We start from the raw sequence: 24,502 nt of genomic DNA, 5'->3' as shown, positions 1-24,502 counted from the left end.
AAGTTCAAGAAAAAAAGAGAGTGATTCATCAAAATCATATATTTATGCTTGTAAATTTTCACTGTTCACCACTCACATCAGTGAAGTTTTTTTGAAGTTAATTTGCAAATTAATCGTTTCCATACAGATTTTCAATTCTACCATGAAAAAAAGGTCATCCCAAAAAGGGAAGAAAAGAAAAGTACCAGAACATAATTTTAATTATGATGGGGCGTATTTGTAATCTACTCTATCATAACAGAGAATGTTGTGAGAGGACTTGAAGTTGGGAGACATAAAATAGAAATTTCACACATTCAATTCGTAGACGATACCATGTTTTTTGTCCAATCTGATAGGCATACGATGGCTTTGGTGGAAATAATAAAATTGTTCGGCATCAAATCGGGCTTGACAATCAACTTGGAAAAAAGCGTTGTGTTGGGATTAAATTTTTCAGATGCGGAGGTCGATGGTTTGGCGTTAGCAATTGGGTGCAAAAAAGAGCAGTGGCTATTAAGTATCTCGGGGCAACGTAGGGAGGCAACCCGAGAAATCTTGAATTTTGGGAACCCGTGGTTTCAAAAATGTCAAAAAAACTCGCAAGTTGGAAGAAGGCATTTCTCTCACGAGGCGGTCGTCTTACACTGATAAAGTCGGTGTTAAGCGCGATGCCAACATATTTTATGTCTCTCTTTAAAGTTCCAACCTGGGTGGCAAAACAAATGGAAAAATTGATGAGGAATTTTCTGTGGGACGGAGCCTATGGGGAGGCACATTGCCATGTCGTTGTTTGGGAACAAGTTTGCAAACCTAAAGACAGAGGAGGTCTAGGATTGGGAAATATTTGTCTGAGGAATAAGGCGCTTTTAGGGAAATGGTGGTGGAGATGCTCGGTGGAAAGAGCCTCTTCGTGGAAAAAAGTTTGGTAAGCATTTATGGACTTCAAGATAATGAGTGAGATGTAAGGATGGCTAGGAACTCAACTATTAGAAGTCCTTGGAAGTTTATCTCTTGTTCTTACACGGCTTGTCATCAGTTGATTAGAGTGGTGCTCAAAGGGGGGAATCTCATTCGTTTCTAGGAGGATAGGTGGGCGGGAGCTTTGTCGTTCAAAGAGCGTTCTCCATATCTTTTTCTCATCTCCTCCAATATCAACAAACCGATTAGCCCATTCTTCTCTGTCGTCGATATTCAGGGTCAGCATTCAATGGGATGTTCGTTTCAGAATAGCGTTAAACGATGTCGAATTGGGAGAGTTCAGCACTCTTTTAGGGGTCTTAGATTGAGTTTGGGCACAGAGGACATTCGGGTTTGATTGGGGGAGCCTTCTGGTGTTTTTTCTGTTAGTTCTCTATGCACTTCCTTCTTTCTGGTTACCAATTTTCCTTTATCATTTACTATTCTAACATTTGGCGAGTACCTATCCCACATAAAGTTCAAGTTTTCTCGTGGATCGTGGCTTTGGGGAAATTGCAGACTTGTGATGCTTTGCAAAAACGCTGGTCCGGCTATGCCTTATGCCCACAATGGTGTAGCTTATGCAGGGAAAATGAGGAGAATCAAGAACATCTATTGTTGCATTGTTCCTTCAAGACTCGTATTTGGATTAAAGTTATGCAAGAGTTGGGTTTTGAATGGACTTTTCCAAGCAGATCACAAGACATGTTTCTCATGGAGCCGGGATTCCTTACCGGGAAACGCATTAGGAACTTTTGGTACTTCGTAGTTCATTGTATCTTTTCGTCAATTTGATTGGAGCGCAACAGTAGTGTATTCACTGATATATCGGAGTCCTTGGACGACGCATGGGAGAAGATTAAATTCAGAGTTGCGAGTTGGATGACTAAGATGCCACAGTTTAATCACCTGCCAATATCGGATCTAGTAAGAGATTGGAAATTTATTTGTTACCAACGATATTGTAGTTCCCTGATTTGTGTGGTGTCTTGTGGATCGCTCATCCACTGTCTTTGTAAACTTCTCTATTATTATAATAAAATCATAGTTTTCAATCAAAAAAAAATGTATTTGGCATCTTCTAAAGGTCTAGTAATAGCGTGTGTTTGTAAATAAAAAATGATGATGGGGTGATGGTGGCTGTCTTTCAATGATGAAAATATTATTGAGAAACGGAAAACTCAAATTACAAAATGACTCCCGCAGCTGTTCATGCTCTGCAAACTATATTTCTATGTCAATTTCAATGCAAAAATGACAACAATGATGTTCAATAAATACAAGATAAGGAACATAGAATCAAAAATGAAAATGCTCACCACATACACGTCGCGATAACTTAGCAAGTTCTGCCGCAGCAAGTTGCGCCTTTTTGCTAGCAAATTCTCTTCTTTCAACAGCATCCATGCACCACTGTTCAGAGTAAAAAAATTAGAAGTGGTCATCCAAAGGGTAGTGAAAGAAACTGCCTAATGACTGGCAGAAAATATAGTCATTAACGACCTTAGGATCCCATCACTGACCGTCAAAAAGGGTAAGAGAATGGCAACGATAAAGTGGGGGGGGGGGGGGGGGGGTGTTATATGTTCTCAATGAGACAATTACCAGATAAATTGCATTTTACACATTTATGGAATAACAGTCTCAGAGACTAATTCAATATACATGATGCTAAGACAGAATTACATCTTTGTCTTCACGTTGGCTGACACAAATATATATATCCTCTAATATGATAATGACAGGATCCCAACCAAGTTTCTTCCATGGAATTTTGATGCTCAACTTCCCAATCCGACCTAGAAGATGAATTCGTTGAGGTCTTGTTAGCAACGCAGATATAGAATGAAAAAGTCAACTAAAAACATGAAAAAAAATTAGAATAAACATGTCCCAATCTTGAAGAGCACAGCTAGCAAGCATAAATCATGTAAACAAACTCAATTTTCAAGGCCATACACTGGATAATGTAGCAGAACTTCAAATCTGTAAGCATACCAACATCAGTTTCCCAATAAATTATTAAAATATAATATGGATTCCAAGTACAAATGTTAATCTTTTAACAATGTTTTTTCTCATCTCTCAAATCTCGAGAAATCCAATTTTGTAATTTGACTTGATAAACCAGATCACCCAAATCGCATTAACTATTTTTACACCAAAAGTTGTATGTTCTATCAACAAACTGCCACAACAATAAATTAATTCATACATTCCCTGACGATTTCCCTCAAGGTCCTTGGTAATGAAGCCATCATCATTCATTGCTTCAAACTACATCATTGCCAGTACAGCAATTCATGGCACAAAAGCATACATGGACACGTCCATTGACCTTGTACTCTTTCCTACATAGATCACCCTCAAAAAACTTCCTTGTACAATGTTCGACTGTTTCACCTAGTCATGTTACAAATAGCCATGAGCCTGTAAGGAGCATAGGGGCTGCTACAATCTCAGTTCTCTTAAACAGGGTAAAATATATCCTGTTATTATATTTCACATCTCCCAGTACCGGCTGATGACACTAGTTCATTATAGAAATTAGAACATTTCCTCCAAAGAGGAATGTCAATAGCTTTAATTCACCGGCATTTTCTTGTTGAATTAAAGAAGTTTCAAGCTCCAACTGACCATGCCATCAATAGTTAGGAGACATGGACACTCAAATGGTATGTTTTTCTTGAATTTTGTGGTTTTTCACACGTCTTTAAAACCTAATGCGATGTAATTTTCCATATTGACAAAATCGCATGTCTCAAGCAATGTTTTCATAAGCAGACCGATTATCGAAGCGATCTATCTTAAAATAGTGAATCAACAGGACCAGCTATCGAATATAAGTACATATATTTTTTAAACAAAAATAAATAAATCAAATAAGCTCTAATACTACTAAAATAAATATAAGAAATTATTGAATTCTAGAAAAATTTAAAAAAAAGGTGAACCAGTACATACATATAATCAAAATATCAAATTTAAGTATATATATTTTTTAAACAAAAAAATAAATCAAATAAGCTCTAATACTACTAAAATAAATATAAGAAATAATTGAATTCTAAAATAAATTAAAGAAAAGGTGAACAGGTCCGACAGGTTTTTACCGGTAAAACGATTTTTGGGCATGGCTGGTTCCCGGTCGAACCGGCTGGTCAGGACCGGTTCTAAAAACAGTGGTCTCAAGTACTGATAGTTCTTATGTTTAATATTTATACCATCCTTCATCGCCTGAAGTTCATCATACAAACATTTTTTAGAGTCTTCTTACTCAACTCCAAGTTCTTAAATATAATGAAATTCTTGTCACAACTGACTGCTGAGTCATGCTTTTTTACCCCTGCAAAGATAACTCAGTTTTCTATATCAGTAAGTTCCGAAAGTTTTCTGTATTGTTTTATCCATATCTAGACCATATGACCTCTCATCTTTACCTAAATTTGGCATTTCTCTCACTTTCTTGATAATACATCCCAATTTCACCCTTACAATGCATATTGAGGCGATTATGATCATATTGGGACTGTACTGTATGCAATTATCTTCTCGTACACAAATTGTAGCAAACTCACAATGTCAGTCAAGCAGACGTCTTTAGCACTATCCCTGACAAATAGTACTCAAGTAAGCTTAGCATGAAATAATATAGTCCATAACTACCAGTAAGGTTGACTGAGTTACTTGCTGAAGTAGTAATCCAATGTGTGAAATTCGGAATATGTATTCCCTTCCATGTTTTAGCATGTGTACTAAACCAATAGAACTGCATGAACGAGAAACCCAAGGCATCTAGAATACTTCTCACTTGGAAATTCACATCTAACACATCATGAATCAGCAAATGATATAAACTCGAAGTGCTCAAAACATCCATTTCAAATTACTCAATCAGAGAGAAGAAAACCAAAACTGCAGCCCTAGGCTTTAGAAATTTAAGTGTGTGCCACTAATGAAAAGAGTCAAACGTCAAAAACTAAGGAAAGATTGTTTTTTTAGTTTATGACTAGCATATGAAAACGAAAGAGGGAGCAACATAGTAAAACCATAAACCCCAAAGCCTCTAGCTAGAAGAAAACAGTCAGTAGCTAATCTAATATAATGTAGTCTAAGTAAAAGTGTAGCTGGAATCAAATCACTTTGTAATTCATCAACAAACATGAGGAATCTAACACAAATATAAAAAATAAATAAATAAGAATTTATCCCATTATGGGCCAGAGTTTGTCGGAAAAATAAAAGTAATTAGAAAATGGTCTTGTGGAAGCATTCTCAAAATCAAACTCTTTAAAGTGATTCCATTTCTACTATATGCGACTTTTTAGCCCCAGAAAATCAACTGCTTTGCATTTGTTCCTTCTTCTTTTAACAACTATTCCCCTCGATATAAGGCAGTGAGATATTTTTCTTTTCGAAGAAACATCTTCTAACTACAACTCGGGATATGTTGTTTCTTCTTTAACAAATATTCTCCTCAAGCAAAGCCAGTAAGATATTTCGCTTCTTAGCAGAATGAAATAACATATTCATTTATGTTCCACTTGAGATATGCAATATTCAGTGATGTAATAAATACAACAGGTATATCATGCAACCATGCTGAACAATCAAGAGAAGCTTGACAAACAAAAGAACTACATACCAAATGCATTAGAAATTATGTCCAATACTATATGATTTCTATTGAATAAAATCAAAATCCAAACATATGTAATCTATCAGTGAATTGACTTGAATATCTACCTTGTTTGAGAACAAGCGGCAACCTTAGGTAGTCAAAAGCTTCAAGAATCAACTCCACATTTTCAAGTAAAACTTCCTCTGCATACATATACCGACTACATATCAAAAATTTCTCTCCAAATATCACTATATGGTAGCAAGTGATTCAAAAATTTGTCCTGGAGGCTGGATGTAACAGATTCATACGTAGAAAAGTGAAATCACGCATTTTTATGGGATCTCAAGCTTGACTTGCCAAAATGACAACAATGTAGCAGGACTGTGTGCGAGGTAACAGACTAAAAAGGCTACATTATGTAACTCCAGTCTATGATAAAATTTTGTGCAAATAAATTATGGGACAGCAGTAAAACAGTATAACAGCTGCTACACCCAAGTGGCACTAGAATGGCACAAACATTGGATTAACTGGGGATTAGTCACATTTTCATAATTATGATTCTCCTTTCATTTAAAAATGATATTAGCCACGTTGTGGTTTTTATACGATGGTGGTGTGACTTATAATACATTTATGTTATGTAATACATTCTTCAATGAAGCTTGACTTTAAAACGTGGCACTGTGAAGCCATATATATTTCAGGTTTTCAACCTGTTAGTTGAGATTCATTTGTGGCCTTTCTGACCTCCATTTGAAACATTCTCTTCAAGTTTAAAATCTTGTTGATTAGGCTACTCAGACAAATTTTAGCAATATCCACAAGTTTTAAGATTGATAATGCTAAAAAGAAGAATTGTTTAACCATTGTGGCTAGAATGGAAGCCTATGCGACTGTGGCAGCCGTTCTGAGAAACCATGGATCGAAATTACGTTGTCTTTGTTACTAAATAGACCAATAAACCAGAAGTAAATACATCGATAAAAAACCAACTGAGAGACCGAGTGAAAGAAGATTACCATTCCAGAGGGTAATCTTGAGCTGCTCCTTTTGGATATCTTTGATGTATAGTCCCAGATATCCCAATATCAACTGCCTCACCAACCCTTCAAACATGGTTTCTGTTTTTCCCCGTCCACTTTTTGTTTTCCAATTCTATTTCATGCCGTTGAACAAGCACGAGAAGAGATAAAACACGAGAAACCTGGACAGAGACATAGAGACGCTTAGGTTTATGGACTGAGCTTCTTTTATAGAAATCGCGAATTGGAAGTTGCTTTCGTGCTCCCCACGAATAACTACGGTCGCCGGGGTTTAGGTTGCACCCCACGAATAGCTACGGTCACCGGGGTTTAGGTTGCTGAGGTTTCCCGATGAACTAATCACAAACGCTTATGGCCGCTATCTTTTTCACTTTTTCCTGTTAGTAGACCTTGAGCGAAATTTTCAGTAGCCTATGAGGAAATTTGAAATGCTGAACCTACCAATTTCAATGCCGATGTCAAAAGGTGACCGCATTGCGAGGCGAATCACGAAGGAGACGGCGGCGATAGGGTGCTGAGATTGATCGGAGAATGAGGTTTGCTGCCTGGCCGCTGGGATTTTGAAGGTTGCCTCTTGGGAGTCCTTTCGAAATGGCCTTCGCTGAACAAGTCTGTAGAGCTGCTGCTATGTGATTAAATTGAAAATTATTAATTAAATATCTAAACAAGAAATAATTAATGAAAATTAAATATATCATGAAAATTACATGATCAACTCTTAAAATCGTTATTTTTTGAACACGCGTTGGTGTTGTGGTTAATAAACTAATGTAAAACCGAATATTGAGTTGATATTTACTCATACATTATTGTGTAGATCTGAAAAATTATATTTCGATTCATATATCTTGTGAATCTGTAAAATATTATATATTAATAAAACACTATTTTTGTGCATAAGACATAATAATATTATTAAAAATTTGGTTTGTTAACCACATCATGGACTCTTGTTGTAGTCCTAGTAAATTGCATTTACCTAATCTAAATTTTGTATTTTTAGATCACCTAATTAGAATTTAGATTAATTAACCTCATTTAATTTATATATTATATATTTATATTATCTTATTGTAGTTCTTTATTTTTCAACTATCCTGCTTGCAAATTGAATTAAATACAATATATTGAAAAATATGAGTTGAAATATTTAAATGTTGAAAATAAGAAAGTTGAATGTTGAAAATAAGAATTGTAAATATTAAAAATTAGTGTGTGATGATGTATATAATGATGTATTTATATTTGGATTAATTCCAAAGAAATTCTATAAATAGGTTTCTGAATTTGTGAAGAAAATCACAATCGAGTAGAGAGAAAATTTTATAAAGTGTGTAGTTTAATATATTGAGAGTTTTGAGATTTTTACTTTTTACCGTAAATTTTTACTTTTAACATGTTATCAGCACGATACTCGAAGGTTCGGTTCTCCATATTTTTCTAAGCTCCAAAACACAAGAAAAAATAACAATATTCAAAAGTAAGAATATTTATTTTACTGTTTATTTATTTTTATTGTGTATATATTTAATATATAACATCATGTTATTATATAAAAGGAGTCTATGACACCTCATTATAATAACGTGGTGTGATTATATTATCACATTGCTTATATAATTTTATTGTGATTTCTATTTATTTATTGTATATATATATTTGAATAATTCCATGTTATTATATAAAAGGAGTTTATGACACCTCATTATAATAATGTGACGTGATTATTTCACTGTTTATATATTTTTATTGTGTTATATAATAATTATATATATTTGTATAATGTCACAGTATTATATAAAAGGAGTCTCTGACACCTCATTATAATATTGTGATATGATATACATAATTATTTAAACATGATTAACATTATATACATCATATTATTACCATAAATTTACATATACATACATTTATTTTTTTTTATTTTGTAACGGTCATAAACGGTAATAAACGGCTAGTTTTTACAATATAAATATGAATTCACAAACACATTCAATCACTCCAAACTTACTCTTCCTCCCCTAAAATTTTGCTTCATCAAAATTTTTGAAAAAGAAGAAGATAACTCTTTCAAGGTTATTTTGTATAATTATATAGTTATTATACTCACTAGTCTTTATTTATCGGAGAATATCCTCCACTCGTTTTTTCTTTATTTTTAAGCATGCTTATAATTATAATTTATCTTTTACTTTGTATTACCATTTTAATAAATTTATAACTTAACTAATAAAATGCATTGTTATTTTTCTAGTACCACCGTGTCAAATTTGGCAAATCTTTAATTTGTTGCGCTCGACATTACAGGAAAAAATTATATGTCATGGACTCTTGATGTAGAAATGCATCTTGAGTTATTGGGTCTAAGCGAGACCATTAAAGAAAATGGTATATCTTCATCACAAGAAAAAGCAAAAGTTATAATATTTTTGCGACGACGTCTTGATGAATGTTTAAAATGTGAATATCTTATCGAAAAAGATCTCATGGCTCTGTGAAAAAGATTAAAAGAAAGATTTGAACATATAAGAGAAGTTATACTTCCAACCGCCCGTGATGAATGGAATATGTTAAGATTTCAAGATTTTAAGAAAGTCACTGATTACAATTCGGCGATGTATCGAATAATCTCGCAATTAAAATTTTGTGGACATGAGATTACGGAATCAGAAATGTTTGAAAAAACATTTTTCATGTTTCACGCATCAAATATAACTCTGCGGCAACAATATAGAGTGCGTGGATTTGCGAAATATTCTGAACTTATCGCATGTCTTCTTGTGACGGAAAAGAACAATGAGCTGCTAATGAGAAATCATGACTCCCGACCCACTGGATCAACAGCATTTCCAGAAGTAAATGTTGTAAGTAAAAATGAATTTAAACCTGGAAACCAAAATCAAATTCAGAGACAAGGTTTTGGTTGAGGTTGAGGTCGTGGTCGTGGTCGTGGTCGTGGTCACGGCCGTTGTTTTGAAAACAATCGAGATAGTTATTTCTATAACTCATCTAAAAAGGACGTCACGGCCCACACACTGAAAAGGCACCATGAGAATATGAGCGTTAATGAAAATCACTAAAAACGATCTGAAAGTTCTTGCTTTAGTGGCGGCACTCCTGGACATTGGTCTCGTATTTATCGAGCCCCCGAATACCTTTGCAAGCTCTATAAAGAATCGATAAAGGGAAAAGAAAAAAGACCAACTTCACTGAACACAGTGGCCGTATGAGTGATTCAACTCATTTTGATGCTGCAGATTTGCTGAACGATTTCTCTGGAAATGATCAATATGCCGGTGGAATGGAAATGAAAAATATTGATACTACAGATTTTCTCAACGATTTCTCTGAAAATGAACAATATATTGGTGGAATATAAATGTAAAATAATTTATTTTTCATGTACTCATATGATAATGTTTTATTGTATAAATATGATTTGTGTTATAATTTTCAATAAATTACATATGTATTGTCAGTAAATTTTTTTTCATTGCATATTTTTTTTTAAGTTCAAATATGAAAACTGCTATGAACAAAGCTAAACAAAGAACTAATCCCATAGAAGTTTGCATACTTGATAGTGGTACAACGTACACTTTCTTAAAGATAAAAGATATTTCTTGGAACTAAAATCAACAAAAACAATGATTAATACAATATCAGGTCCTGTAGACTTGATAAAAGGTTGTGGTAAAGCACATTTTTTGTTACCTGATGGTACAAAATTTCTGATAAATGATGCTTTGTATTCACCACAATCGAAAAGAAATTTGTTGAGTTTTAATGACATATTTTCTCATGGGTATGATACTCAGACAATAAATAAAGAAAATTAGAAATATATGTGTCTTACAACATATAAATTAGGAAAGAAATATGTAGTTGAAAAACTAGCAATGCTCCCTACTGGATTGCATTATACATATATAAGTCCAATTGAATCAAACATAGTAGTTGATAATTCTTCAATACTGAGCAATTGACATGATCGATTAGGACATCTTGGTTCAACAATGATGAGAAGAATTATAGAAAATACGCATGGTCATCCGCTGAAAGACCTGAAGATCTTTCAAAATAATAAGTTTCAATGCAAAACATGTTTTCTTTGAAAACTTATTATAAGACCATCACCAGCTAAAATTTAAACTGAATCACTTATGTTTCTTGAACGTATTCAGGGTGATATTTGTGGGCCATATCAGCCGCCATGTGGACCATTTAGATATTTTATGGTATTGATCGATGTCTCTGGCAGATGGTCACATGTATGTTTATTATCAACTCAGAATGTGGTATTTGCAAGATTACTTGTTCAAATAATAAAATTGTGGAATCAATTTTCTGATCATAAAATCAAGAAAATTAGACTTGATAATGCTGGTGAATTTACTTCCCAGACTTTCAATAATTATTTTATGTCAATAGGAATCACTGTGGAGCATCATGTTGCTCATGTACATACACAAAATAGTTTAGTTGAATCATTGATTAAACGTCTACAACTAATTGCTAGATCAATGATTATGAAAACAAAACCCCATGTCTCTATATGGGGACATGCAATTTTACATGCTGCTGCATTAATTCGCATCAGACCAAGTGCATATCATAAATACTCTCCATTGCAGTTTACATTTGGCATACGAATCACTCGATATATGAAAATCCCTTAAGAATTTAAGATGCTTGAAGCACAAAGTTCAAAACCCATATAATGTTATTCTGTGAAATTGCAAAGATCATTATATGGGTTAAAGCAATCGGGTCGAATGTGATATAATCAGCTGAGTGAACACTTAATGAAAAAGGGATATGTAAACAATTCAATATGCCCTTGCATTTTCATTAAGAAAACAACATCCGGATGCCTAATTATTGATGTATATGTTGATGATTTAAACATCATTAGAACAAATAAGGAAATTCAAAAAATTGTGTCGTACTTGAATGAATAATTTGAAATAAAGGACCTTGGAAAAACAAAGTATTGCCTGGGTTTGCAAATTGAACAAAGAGAATGTGGAATATTTGTTCACAAGTCAAATTATAAAGAAAAGGTCCTTAAACGTTTTAATATGGATAAATCAAATTCTTTAAGTACTCCAATGATTGTTAGATCATTAAACATAGAAAAATATATATTCCGTCCATGTAAAAATGATGAAGTTATTCTTGATCCAGAAATACAATATCTAAATGTTATTGGTGCCCTTATGTATCTGGCAAATTGCACAAGACCTGATATATCTTTTGCTGTAAATTTATTGACAAGATTTAGCTCATATCCAACAAAAAAACACTGGAACGGAATTAAAATATATTCCGTTATCTACGAGGATCGATAGACTTGAGACTTTTGTATTCAAAAGATACCAATCAAAGCATAATTGGTTATGCTGATGCTGAGTATTTATCTGATCCACACAAAGTATGTTCCCAAACAAGAAATGTATTTACTCGTAGAGGCACTGTAATTTCTTGGTGTTCGTGAAACGTCCTGCCCTTTTTATTGCTTTAAAAGTACTAGAATTTTTTTTAACCATTACATATCATCGGCCGAATCATACACATTTGCATAAAAATATTTTAGAACCATTTTAAAATTAAAACAACCAACTATATATTTGAGAAATACAGCCCATACTATAATTCTCTCAAAAAACACTCAAAAGCGTAAATAAAAACGTAAAAATTTTAAACTTAAAATCTTAAACTTAAATGCGGAAAATAGAAGCGCTGGTCCTCGGGTTATGTGCAACGTCAGTCCAGCAAAGTCACATATCAAGTCCTCCAACATCATAATTATTAATATCACCTGCATCATACACACCTAGTAAGTCTAAAGACTCAACACATCATATCTTTGATAACAAGTAATACGTAATACAATTAACATATAACACTGAAAAATACTTGTATTTAAAATAACATTTTCATAAACATTTTCAAGATACATAAAATTTAAATAAAATCATTTTCATGACATACATAACATAAACCTTAACCTTTTCTTTTTCCATCAACATGACATAACATAAAACATTTTTCATGATCATAAACATTTTCCTTTTCCTTTTCCTTTGTTGAATTCAGATCGTTAATTGTGACTTTCCTGACATGACATGACATGAAAGATGGATCCATCTACATATAACAACAGTATCGGCGACGCTCTCACCGGTCAACTGAGCCTTGGCCTAACACGATCGAATAGAAATACGATCGTCGGGGCTCCCTCTGGGGCCTTCTCCCATAAATGGGCTCCCTCTGGGGCCTTCTCCCCTCACGATATTCTCATTCTTCCTCAAACCTCATAACCTCATATTCGCAATAATGGAAACACGATCGTCGGGCTCCCACTTAGACCGTCACCCTCACGACATCGCCATTATTAACGAATTAGTCACAATCACTTCACTTCCTTCAACATTTTTCATTCACATTACTTTATGAAAATCATGAATAACATAACATTTTTCATTTTTTTGAAACCAAGCATGCAACATGTATTTTAAATGTCAACCTTTAAATCATAAAAATCCATGGACATTTAAAAATCATTATTTAATCATGTAAAAACTCATAAACATTTGAAAATAATCATTTTAACCTCAAAACATTTAAAATAACATTTTGACATATTAAATCATAGACATATAAAATTCCCTGAACATTTAAAATATCATTTTAACATATAAAATCCCATAAACGTTTAAAATATCATTTTAACATATAAAATTTCATCAACATCCATAACTATAGAAAATAATCATATTAGCACATAAAACAGCATTCAGGGCACTGCTATGACGTTTACTAATTTTTAGGTGTAAAAAGACCGTTTTACCCCTAGACATAAAATTTCACGTTTTTGACTTTTTCATAATTCCATTGACTCTAACACGTCCCAAATAATTATTTAAGCCTACGTTAATTTTCTCATATTTTTATTTGGCTTAATCGATGACTTTTAAATTAATCTTTAAATAAGACGTATTACTGCGTTTTAATCCCGAATTAAACCAAACCTTAATATAAAATTCTCAAACTGAAAACTTAGACTTTTAATAATTATTTGAGCTTAAATATAATTTTTCATAATTTTATAATGCCTAAAACTAGGCTTTTCAATTAACTCGTTAATTAGCGTTTTGTGCGGCGATTAAATCCCGAATAAATCCAAAACTCGTTATTTTGATCCCAAATTTTTAACATAACCTTTTTATGATTTATTCTACCCTTCCAAGTCATGAGCCACACCCGTTGACCCTTGGATTCAATTTTAGTTCTTTAATTTTTGTTTTTGACACGTTATTGAACCACCCGAACCATCTCCCGATTTACTCGAGCCACGCCCAAGCCACCTTAAGCCAAAACCTAACCAACTCACCTAGGGACCCTACTGACCAAGCCCAACCCGAAATACCAGCCCTGGCTTGCTGAAAATCCTCCTGGAACTGAGACCCGATTGCATGTGGGTGTGTGTGTGAGTCTCCTTGTGTGTCTTGGACTCCTAACTCAATTAGGACACTTCCACCCCATAACCACTTGACCCCTCATGACCCTAACCTTCCATAGACCATGTCCAGACAAAGCCTAGACCGACCCAACCCCTGGACCCAGCAGCGAAGCTCCTGAAGCTAAGAACAACACTCATGTGCGCTACTGCCTCTCACGCTGCCTTGAACCAGCAGCCAGCCCAGCCACTCCAGCCCCTGACCCAGCCCTTACCCAAAATCCTTAGACCCTATAGGACCTTCCTAGCTCGCCCAAGCCCCAGCAGCACGCCCTCTTTGGTTGCTCTCCCTCCCACACACTCGCGCGATCAGCACATGGGGGAGAGTCCCACTTCACGTGGACTCTTCCCCAGCCTCAAGCCCATAACCTAGCCACCCTAGGACCCAACCCAGACTTCGAACCTGACCCTGGCCAAGCCCCCAACCAGCCCTGGCCAGCCCCATGACCCCATGCAAAACCAACAATCCCCTAGAACCATAGCCTGCACACAAGGCCCTCCCCAAACTCACGGTTGTTATTTTATTCTTTGCCTACGGTTTCCAGTGTATTGCCCTTCAATAATTATCATGATTTGGCTATAAACCAATCCATATTATTACCCTATCCATGGCAGCCCCTTAACATCATAATATTCATGATTTTGGATCAAATACATGCCTTAAAAATTCACATATTATGCAAAACGAAATTGTTTCATGATGCACTTATTTTTCATGCAAAACAATTTTAAATAATTAATATGGTGTGAAAGATGAGAAAAGAAAGAAATATGGCATGCCTTTGCGTTTTAAACGCACGATAAAAACGTTGACGATTGAAGAACGACGACGAGGGACGACGCTTGAAAACTCTAGCAACTTTGATGCTTTCATCTTCAAACTTGTGTGTGCCGTGAGTGGGGTGGGAGAAAAGAGTTTTGGAGAGAATTTGTAATTGTAGGGGAAAGTGAGGCGTGTGTATTAGGGATTATGGGGTGGGTTATGGGGTTTAATCGTATATTATATAGTTTAATTAAAACTAATCAAGTATTGGGCTTATTAAGGATTTAATTAGGTCCAATAGTCTTGAATTAAATACTAAAAATTATTTTGTTTAAATAAGTTTGTGAATTTAATAGCCGGATTGCCAAAACTTTTGCATTTTTGTTAAAAATCCAACACCGATAAAATTTACGTCCCGACGTATAAAATCACCTCAAAACCCCTTATTTTCAAAAATAATAAAAAGCATCACCCATATATTAAATAATTAAAAATAATTATTTAATAAGAACATTTTCTATTTTTCAGCCATCGGTCTCCGTTCCTCGATCGCAACTCGAATAACCTTTTAAAAATATATTTTAATGCAATCATGTAGAAAAATATATTTTAAACATGCAAATATGCACAACATAATTAATTTATGCAATTAAAACATTTAATTAAAATACAGGAGAATTTAATTATTGCATGCATGTGGTTCGCGTGGACCTTAAAATTTTTCGGGGCGTTACAGTTCACAAAAACAAATACTTGTAACAACTTCATCAAATCAAGCCGAGATTATTGCACTACATGAAGTAACCCGTGAATGTGTGTGGCTAAAATCAATGACCGAACATATTCAAATCTCATGCGGATTAACATTCGACAAGAAGCATGTGATACTATATGAAGATAATGCTGCATATATTGCTCAAATGAATGAAGTATATATAAAAAGCGACAGAAGTTAACATATTCCCCCTAAGTTCTTCGCATTCACCCAAGAGCTTGAGAAGAATAAAGATATTGATATTCGTTACATCCAATCAAGTAAAAACTCATCAGATTTGTTCACAAATGCACTTCCTACGACAATATTCAGAAAGAATATATATAAAATTGGGATGCGCAATCTACGAAATTTGTGAAGAATCGTTCGTGTTAAAATGAGGAAGAGTTTACGTGACTGTACTCTTTTTTTCTTACTATGATTTTTATCCCAATGAGTTTTTTCTAGTTATATTTGTATTCGATTTCTGTCAAACCAAAAATTTAACTGTAATCCCTTATCCAAAAAAAAATGTTTTTGCATTTTATGATATCACACTTGTTTCTTCATATAAAATTAAGTACAAAACATTTAAAATTTGAAACTAATGTATGATATTTGAATAATAATTGTTTTAGATCTAATATAAAAAAAATTATGAGTATAAAATTAAAACAACTATATTAATATCAACATTTATTATATTTGTTGTGTGCTCAAATATCATATATTAGTAAAATATTTTGTACCAATTTTCATATGAAAAAATACATGAGTCATTAATATCGGTATTTGTTATACATGTTCGGGTACTCAAAAATCATATATGAAATATTTTGTATTTGAATATCACATGTTAGTAACATGTTTTTACTAATTTGTACCGATTTCTATGCGAGAAAATACGCGTCTAATATCAATATTTGTTATATATGTTCGAGTACTCGAAAATCATATATTAGTTTCAGATCAAAAACATTATGTACCAAATATCATATATTAATACTAGATTTTTAATGTTTTGTACCGAACTTCATATGACAAAACAATTAAGGGCATATGGAGTGCATGAACATTTTTGTGTGAATCAGATACTGAAAAAAAAAACATTTGTCTAACAGAGACCGGACACAAATACAATTATGATGTGGAAAATTTATTGATCATTTGATCTTCAAATTCCCTGAATGGAGAGACAAATTAAGGGATATTCAATATTGTATGTCATGATTAAAGAGACATAAGTTTTTTTTTTTTTTTTTTACGTGGACTAGATCACAATTTGTTTGAAATTATATGTGTTGGGATGTAAAATCGTCTCATATATATGTGGACAGGGTGTCTGAGTTTGTAGAACAAGTGACCACTTGATTTGTTATCAAAAGTTTGATTTTCTAACCAATACTTTATCGGACGAGATGTCGCACGGTGCTTTCTTAGTATAGTTTACCTAGCTAACATGTTTTGCAAACTACTTTATCGGACGAGCTGTCGCACGGTGCTTTCTTAGTATAATTTACCTAGCTAACATGTTTTGCAAACTACTGCATTAGATCAAGGTCGTGCCTGATAATTTCTGGGTCTGACTCGAATTTTATAAATTGAACCCCTCAAAACATGAAGTATGATTAATATATTATAATGTGCTATTTTTTAAAGGGAAAACAGTTTTATGTCAATTAACTTGTTCAATTTTGAACTTTGGTACATTAAGTTTTCAAATTTGATTTTAGTACTAAAACTTTTAATTTTCAGTCATTTTAGTCGAATTGCTGACATGAAACCGAAAAATATTAATGTGACTTGGAAATCTTGACTCATCTGATATCATGTCAGCGATTGGACAAAAATAACAAAAAATCAAAATTTAGTTTACCAAAACCAAACTAAAACTTATTACCAAAATCCAAGATTAAACAAATTAGTGTATAAAAAAAAATCATTTATTTATAAATAAAAAACAATGTAGAATATAAAATAAAACATCAAATAACATATAACGTGTAAAATATATGTAACAAGATCAAATGGCATTGTGAAAGTTCTCACCATAGCCACTTAAATGTTAAAAAATATATATATTTAAATCCATTGAAATTATTATTCTTATTATATCAAGCCATAAATCGTGCATTCAACATATAAATTAATTTTATAAATTAAAAATTAATATTTTACATATCACCGAAAACATGATAATATAACTCAGTTGATGTTATCCGCGTGAATCAGGTATGCAATATGTGGGCAATCCACCGGATAGTGATGATAATTTTGCGTTAGGAAATTTGAGCAAGAATAATGGCTTCAACTGTGACCTGAAAACAAGGAACGAAACTCGTGAATGGGCACCGGAGGAGTGTCCAGCGTAGCTACTGCGATGCTTAAGTCAGCAGGTGAAATAAAAGATAGAATGGCTTATATATGTGAATATGTATGAGTGCTTGAGAATTGAAAATTCCAGAATCTGTAAATGAGAATGATATCTGCTATTTATAGGAGGAGATCTCATCATTACTTTGTTTTCAGTGCCCACCTGCTAAGTATGGTAAGGTGGCTGCCCATACCTTGTTTCTGATGACTTCTTTGATATGCCAAACCCATGTCGTTCTGACAGATAAGATTGCCCATACCGATACACTCGAGTATGGTGCGCTTTTCGAGGTAGTCCGGGTTGAAGTTCTCGGGAGTTTGCATGAGAGCCCGAGGAAAAAAAATCCCGGGCATCACCATGCCCGACTGCTAAGGAAAATATTATGCATATTGCTTCTGATTTGGACTATCCCCTTAGTTTTCCCGGTCATCAATAACCCGAACTCTTATGGGGTATCATCAGTATTTTCACATACTTTTTTAATTATATTTCGTATTTATTCTTCCTTTTGTTACAAAAAAATATAGTAATTATTATTTTAATTACGTATACTCCTATAAATCTTTTTGACATCATCGCGAGATATTTAATAAATTGGGATTTGTAGATTCAATTTTTTGAAAAAAACAAATCGTCCTACACCTTTACAATTCTACTACTCAATCCCATTGAATAAATATATATATTATTATTAAAAATTGTACACTAAAATAAGAACAAATAAACAAATATCGAAGTTAAAGACCCATTCGTTGTGTGTATAAAAAAAATGGCCACAATTTGTCCGGCCCTGTTAGACACTAACATATACCCTATAAAAAATTTTTGGGGCCCCTAGACTTGCTGGCCTTAGGCGAGGCCCATGGGTCTTGCTTCGAGTCATGCTATTGACCGAAGATTTACTCAATGTATACCGAATTAATATACTGATGGTGGGTTTTCATAACACAATAAAAAATAATAATAAAAGAAGTGATTGTCTCATTTAGAAGAGCGGTTGACACTCGACGTTTTAGATATTTAATGATTTTACAAATTCGAGACGAATTGTTACAATCAATTTTAAATTCAGATAGAATGAAATACATTTGAGAGTGTCGACAACGGCTCCTTTGGAATCATAAACTACAGCGGTCATGATTCTTAAAAATAAAGACATGTAAATTGAACCTTTTTGTTCATGCTAGCCACATGAGTAGTGTCTTTATCCATTCAATAATGACATGTCTACTCAATAGATAAATCATAATCGCTCATTCAATCGTGATTTATGGATGAGTTGTTATGATTCATCACTCTCAGCACACATATCATGTGTTGAGTGGATGAGAACATTATCTATATGGATAGCATCTACCAAGCCAAATTGAATTGCGTGGAACCATGATTGAAATATAAATTAATCTTAAACTTTTAAAGTTTTGAAGTATAAATAAAACAACATAATTTAAATTATTAAACAACTTAACAGATACAAACTAAACTTATCCTTTTTTAAATAGATTTTAGTAAATATTCACAATATTTATCATATGATTAACTTTAATAAGTTTGACGGTGTTATGAAGTATTTCTTTATTTCTTGGATAATTAATTTTTAAAGAATTTTTTTATATTTAAAATCGATTTAAAATAAAACTGAAATCAATAAGAACCGGATCTTAATGAAATGGTATTCGAACATTCGGTTCCGATTCTACATTTTATAGGAAACAAAACTATCGATTTTAAAACTACTCGGAAATTTGTTCCAACTCTAAGCTTTAGTATTTGATACCCCCATAAGGATCCGGGTCGCTGATGACCCGGACACCATCAAGAGCACGAGCACTACATATTTTCCAAGTATTCTCCGAACAGCCCGGGCTCTCATACAAGTACCCGGGTAACCAATTGCCCGGGTCACCTCGAGAATTGAACCACACTCGAGTATGATTGATACAGGACGTCTAATCTGTCAGAACAACTTGGGCTTGGAGTGTCCTAGAAGTCATAAGAAGATAGGGTATGGGCAGCCGACTTGCCATACTTAATAGGTAGCACTGGAATCGAGGTACCTACCTCATCTTCTACTATAAATAGCAGGTATTAATGTCATTTACAGATTCTGAAATCTTTGAACTCTTAAGCATTATACATATTTTCTACCAAATATTGCTTTTGCTCATCTTCAACCTGCTGACTTAAGCATCGGAGTGGCCACATCGGACACCCCTCCGACGCCTATTTACGAGTTTTTTTCATTGTTTGCAGGTGCTATTGAAGCCATTATCTTCATTCAAATTCCCTAAAAACTATAAATTATTGATTTGACCCGTTGGAGCTCCTTACCCAGCTCATCCATTTCAACGAAGTCACATCATTGGCGCCGTCTGTGGGAAACTTGAGATTAAGGCGTGGATATGGCTCATACTCGAAGAACTAACCAAGATAATTCCCGGGCTCATGGGGATAATACGCGTGCTTCGGGGCAGGGTGGCGGTGTTCCTCCTACAGGACCCAATCTTATTACCATGACCCCGGAGGAGTTGGCTAGAATAATCTCCGAAGCGGTGGAGAAAGCTGTGGCCAGGAGAGAAACTTCTCATCAAGTTACACCACCGGGAGGGGGGAAAAGTAATGAGCAGGAGCAGGAGCAAGAGCAAGAGTGGAGGGAGGAAGAAGTGAGAGGAGAGGATGATGAGTCTAGTGCTGGATCCAAATCACCTACCGTGGTTGAGGAGTTGTTTGAATTAAGAAAACGAAAGTTCTGGAAGGGCAGTTGGAGAGTCGTAGCATTTCTCGAGCTACTGCTAAGGGTTTCCCATTTACTGATATCATTGTCTGGGAACCTCTTCCCGGGAATTTCAAGTCCGCCAAAGTCAAAGATTACGATGGCAATGCGGATCCTGATGAGCACTTAGCCCGGTTTGAGAACATGGCTATGTTACACTGTTATACAGATCGAATCAAGTGTAAGGTGTTCCTTACTACCTTGGTGGACTCAGCTCAAAGGTGGTTCGAAGGACTGACTCCTAAGAGTATTGATTCATTTAAAGACTTCCAGAAGGTGTTCCTACACCACTTCAGTAGCAGCAAGAAATACAAGAAGACTGCTTTTAGTCTTTTCGAAGTCAAACAGAGCCTGGATGAAAGTTTGAGGGCTTATATCAAAAGATTTAATAGAGTGGCTTTGGATGTACCTACTTGCGCTACTGAAACAAAAACTACGGCATTCACACAAGGCTTGAGGGAGGGTGAATTTTTCAAATCGTTGACCAAAAAAGTGCCCGGGGATTTCGAAGACTTATTATCCCGGGCAGAAAAATACATCAACATGGAGGAAGCCCAGAAGCAGAAGAGGGAAGCTGTAAGGAAAGAAAGAGGAGACCGGGTAGCTAGGCCCGGGGAGAAAGGACAGAGAAGGAATAATCCAGGACACTTCTCCCACCATGTGCCTCTTAAGATTGCCCGGGACAGAGAGGTCCAGGAGTGCAGTAGGGATCTGGCCCCGGACCATCAATTATGCCGGCCTGAGAAAAGAGGATTTTGTACTCTCCATAAGGTGTGTTATCACAACACCGAGGATTGCAAAACATTGAAGGGAAACTATTTCTCCCCTTCCGTCCCGGAACAAAGTCAAGCCAATAAGAGACCGAGATTGTCATGGACATCTCCACAGCTAGGGTCCAGCGCTCGAGGAGGAGGTATGAGGAGTATACCGAGAGGAGAGCCCGGGAGGAGAAGAGAGCCCGAGCTTGAGACAAAAAAGAATTCACCCCCTACTACGGGGTTGATAAAAATGATATCAGGAGGCTCTACTGATGGAGACTCCAACCGGGTGAGGAAGTCGATGAGTAGGAGGGAGTGTATGGAGGTAGATGGAATGAGAAGGAGCGAGACAGTAATCAGTTTTGGCCCAGAAGATTTAAAGGGGGTGAATTTACCCCAGAATGATGCTCTGGTTATCCAAGCCCGGGTGACAAATTATGACATTCTGAGAGTCTTTGTTGACTCGGACAGCTCTGTAAATGTAATTTTTAAAGATGCCTTTGTGCAGATGGATTTGCAGGGTTACCATTTGGAAGCCGTGGAAACTACCCTCTTTGGCTTTGCTGGCCATGTGGTCTACCCGGAAGGGGAAATTGTCCTACCATTAACCCTGGGCTCCCAGTATCTCAAGAAAACGGTGATGACTACTTTTACTGTGGTAGACTCCCCTTCATCATATAATATCATTCTGGGGAGGCCAGCTATGAATGAATTAAAAGCCGTGGCATCTACCTATCACCAAAAGATTAAGTTCCTAGTTGGTAGTAAGTGGGTGAAGTCCGGGGAGACCAACCTTCCTCCCGGAAATGTTATGTAGAAGCTGTCCGGGTAGATCAGAGCATAGCTAAGAAGGAAGGGAAGAAGGCCCGAACTGATGAAGTAGGTGGAAGAGCAGTTGAGAAGGGAGAGGTGCATTTCGTGGTAGAAGAGGAGCAGGAAGTTGTGGAGATTGGACCAGGCCAGCAGATCCGGATGGACCGAGATCTTAATATATCCACCTGGGTCAGTCTACTTAACTGTTTAAAAGCTAATATTCATGTTTCTGCTTGGTCCTAACAGGAGTTGACGGGAATCTCTCCCCTGATATCGGAGCACCAACTGAATATTCTTCCGGGATCTCACCCGATAAAGCAGAAAAAGAGGCACTTTGGTCCTAAAAAGGACAAAGTTATTGATGAACAAGTAAAAGAGCTTTTGAAAGCCGGTCACATTCGGGAAATTCAATTCCCTACTTGGCTCTCGAATGTGGTATTAGTGCCTAAATCAACAGGGAAGTGGCGCATGTGTGTGGACTTTCGCGATCTCAATAAGGCCTGTCCCAAGGATCATTATCCTTTGCCCCGTATTGATCAATTGGTGAATTCCACCTCAGGCTTCGAATTGTTAAGTTTCATGGACGCATACCAGGGATATCATCAAATCCCCCTGGCCAAGAGTGATCAGGATAAAGCCAGCTTCATTACCTCGGGAGGTACATTTTGTTATATTGTAATGCCTTTCGGGTTAAAGAATGCAGGGGCTATTTACCAGCGTCTGATGAACAAAGTCTTCGAGAAACAGCTGGGACGAAACGTGGAAGTCTATGTGGATGATATCCTGGGCAAGACCCGGGAGGTTGCCAGCTTTATTGACGATTTAGAAGAAACTTTTGCCACTCTCGTGCATTACGGAATCAAGCGTAACCCGGCCAAGTGCATTTTTGGCGTAAAGAGTGGCAAATTCTTGGGATTCTTAGTGACAGATCGAGGGATCGAGGTGAATCAGGAAAAAGTCAAATATGTGCTGAGCATGCCATCTCCCCGATCTGTCAAAGACGTACAGAAGCTGACCGGGAGGATTGCTTCCCTCTCTCGATTTATTTCCCGATCAGCACACAGGAGTTATCCTTTCTTTCAAGTATTGAGGAAGGCCCGACAATTCGGATGGGATGACAAATGTGAACAGGCCTTCTGGGACTTGAAGATTCATCTGGCAGAGCTCCCTGTGTTGGTGAAACCAGAGCCCGGGGAAAAATTATTTGTTTATCTATCGACCACAGAGTATGCTGTCAGCTCGGTTCTAATAAAAGCAGAAGGCTCCGATCAAAAGCCTGTTTATTATGTCAGCCATGCTCTGAGAGTACCCGAGCTCCGGTACAGTGAAGTGGAGAAAATTGCTCTGGTCTTGATCATGACTGCCCGGAAGCTAAGGCCTTACTTCCTGTCGCATCGAATAATTGTCCTGACTAATAGTCCTTTATGCAGGATCATGACTCATTCTGAAGTATCTGGGCGAATGATCAAATGAGCAGTGGAATTAGGAGAGTATGATATCGCATACAAACCCCGGGTGGCCATCAAAGCACAAGCCTTATCAGACTTTTTGTCCAAGATGGTACAACCCGATGAAGATAAAGTATGGAGGGTGTTTGTGGATGGGGCGTCTAGCCTTGCAGGGTGTGGAGTAGGTGTTGTCGTAATATCTCCTCCAGGAGAGAAGATTAAATTGGCTTTAAGAATTGATTCCCGGGTAACTAACAATGAAGCTGAGTATGAAGCTGTCCTTGCTGGAATCCGAGCTGCTCAAGAGATTGGAGCTTCCCGTGTTATTTTGTATTCTGATTAACAATTAATCACTCAGCAGATAAAGGTGCTTATGAAGCTAAAGATGACAGGACGCTCAAATATTTACAGCTCATAAAAACCCAGGCAGCAATCTTTGTGGATTGGAGTATCGAACAAATACCCCGGGAGGAGAATGGAGATGCAGACGCTCTAGCAAAAATGGCTGCTTCATTATCAGAAGTCAACACCCGAGAAATTTTGCATGTTTCCTATTTGGTCCTGTCCACCGAGGAAGAAATATTACCAGTGCCCGAGGACTCCTGGATGACGCCATTGATCAAATTCATTACAACAAATGAATTACCTGAAGACAGGACTCGGGCTCAAAAAATCAAGAGACAAG

The 24,502-nt window shown here is 35.8% G+C and overlaps 1 protein-coding gene across 2 annotated transcripts in view; it reads right to left on the bottom strand.

Annotated features, from left to right (window-relative positions):
- LOC140989807 (intermembrane lipid transfer protein VPS13) overlaps positions 1-7,238 on the bottom strand; it is an 87,540-nt gene extending 80,302 nt beyond the window's left edge. Inside the window, exons 1-5 of one of the 2 annotated variants that reach the window (XM_073459226.1) lie at positions 7,051-7,238; positions 6,586-6,770; positions 5,686-5,763; positions 2,626-2,738; positions 2,259-2,352 (exon numbers count right to left, since the gene is read on the bottom strand). In XM_073459226.1, the coding sequence (XP_073315327.1) occupies positions 2,259-2,352; positions 2,626-2,738; positions 5,686-5,763; positions 6,586-6,682 (382 nt within the window). In that variant the 5' untranslated portion in view covers positions 6,683-6,770; positions 7,051-7,238. Of the gene's footprint in view, positions 1-2,258; positions 2,353-2,625; positions 2,739-5,685; positions 5,764-6,585; positions 6,927-7,050 lie in introns of those variants that run through there. The other variant, XM_073459227.1, reaches the window with a different exon arrangement.
- Between the last annotated feature and the right edge of the window lie 17,264 nt (positions 7,239-24,502).

This window comes from Primulina huaijiensis, chromosome 12, assembly GCF_012295235.1.
Source record: "Primulina huaijiensis isolate GDHJ02 chromosome 12, ASM1229523v2, whole genome shotgun sequence".
In the NCBI taxonomy this organism is placed as follows: Eukaryota; Viridiplantae; Streptophyta; class Magnoliopsida; order Lamiales; family Gesneriaceae; genus Primulina; species Primulina huaijiensis.
This window is presented reverse-complemented; position numbering and strand designations above follow the sequence as displayed.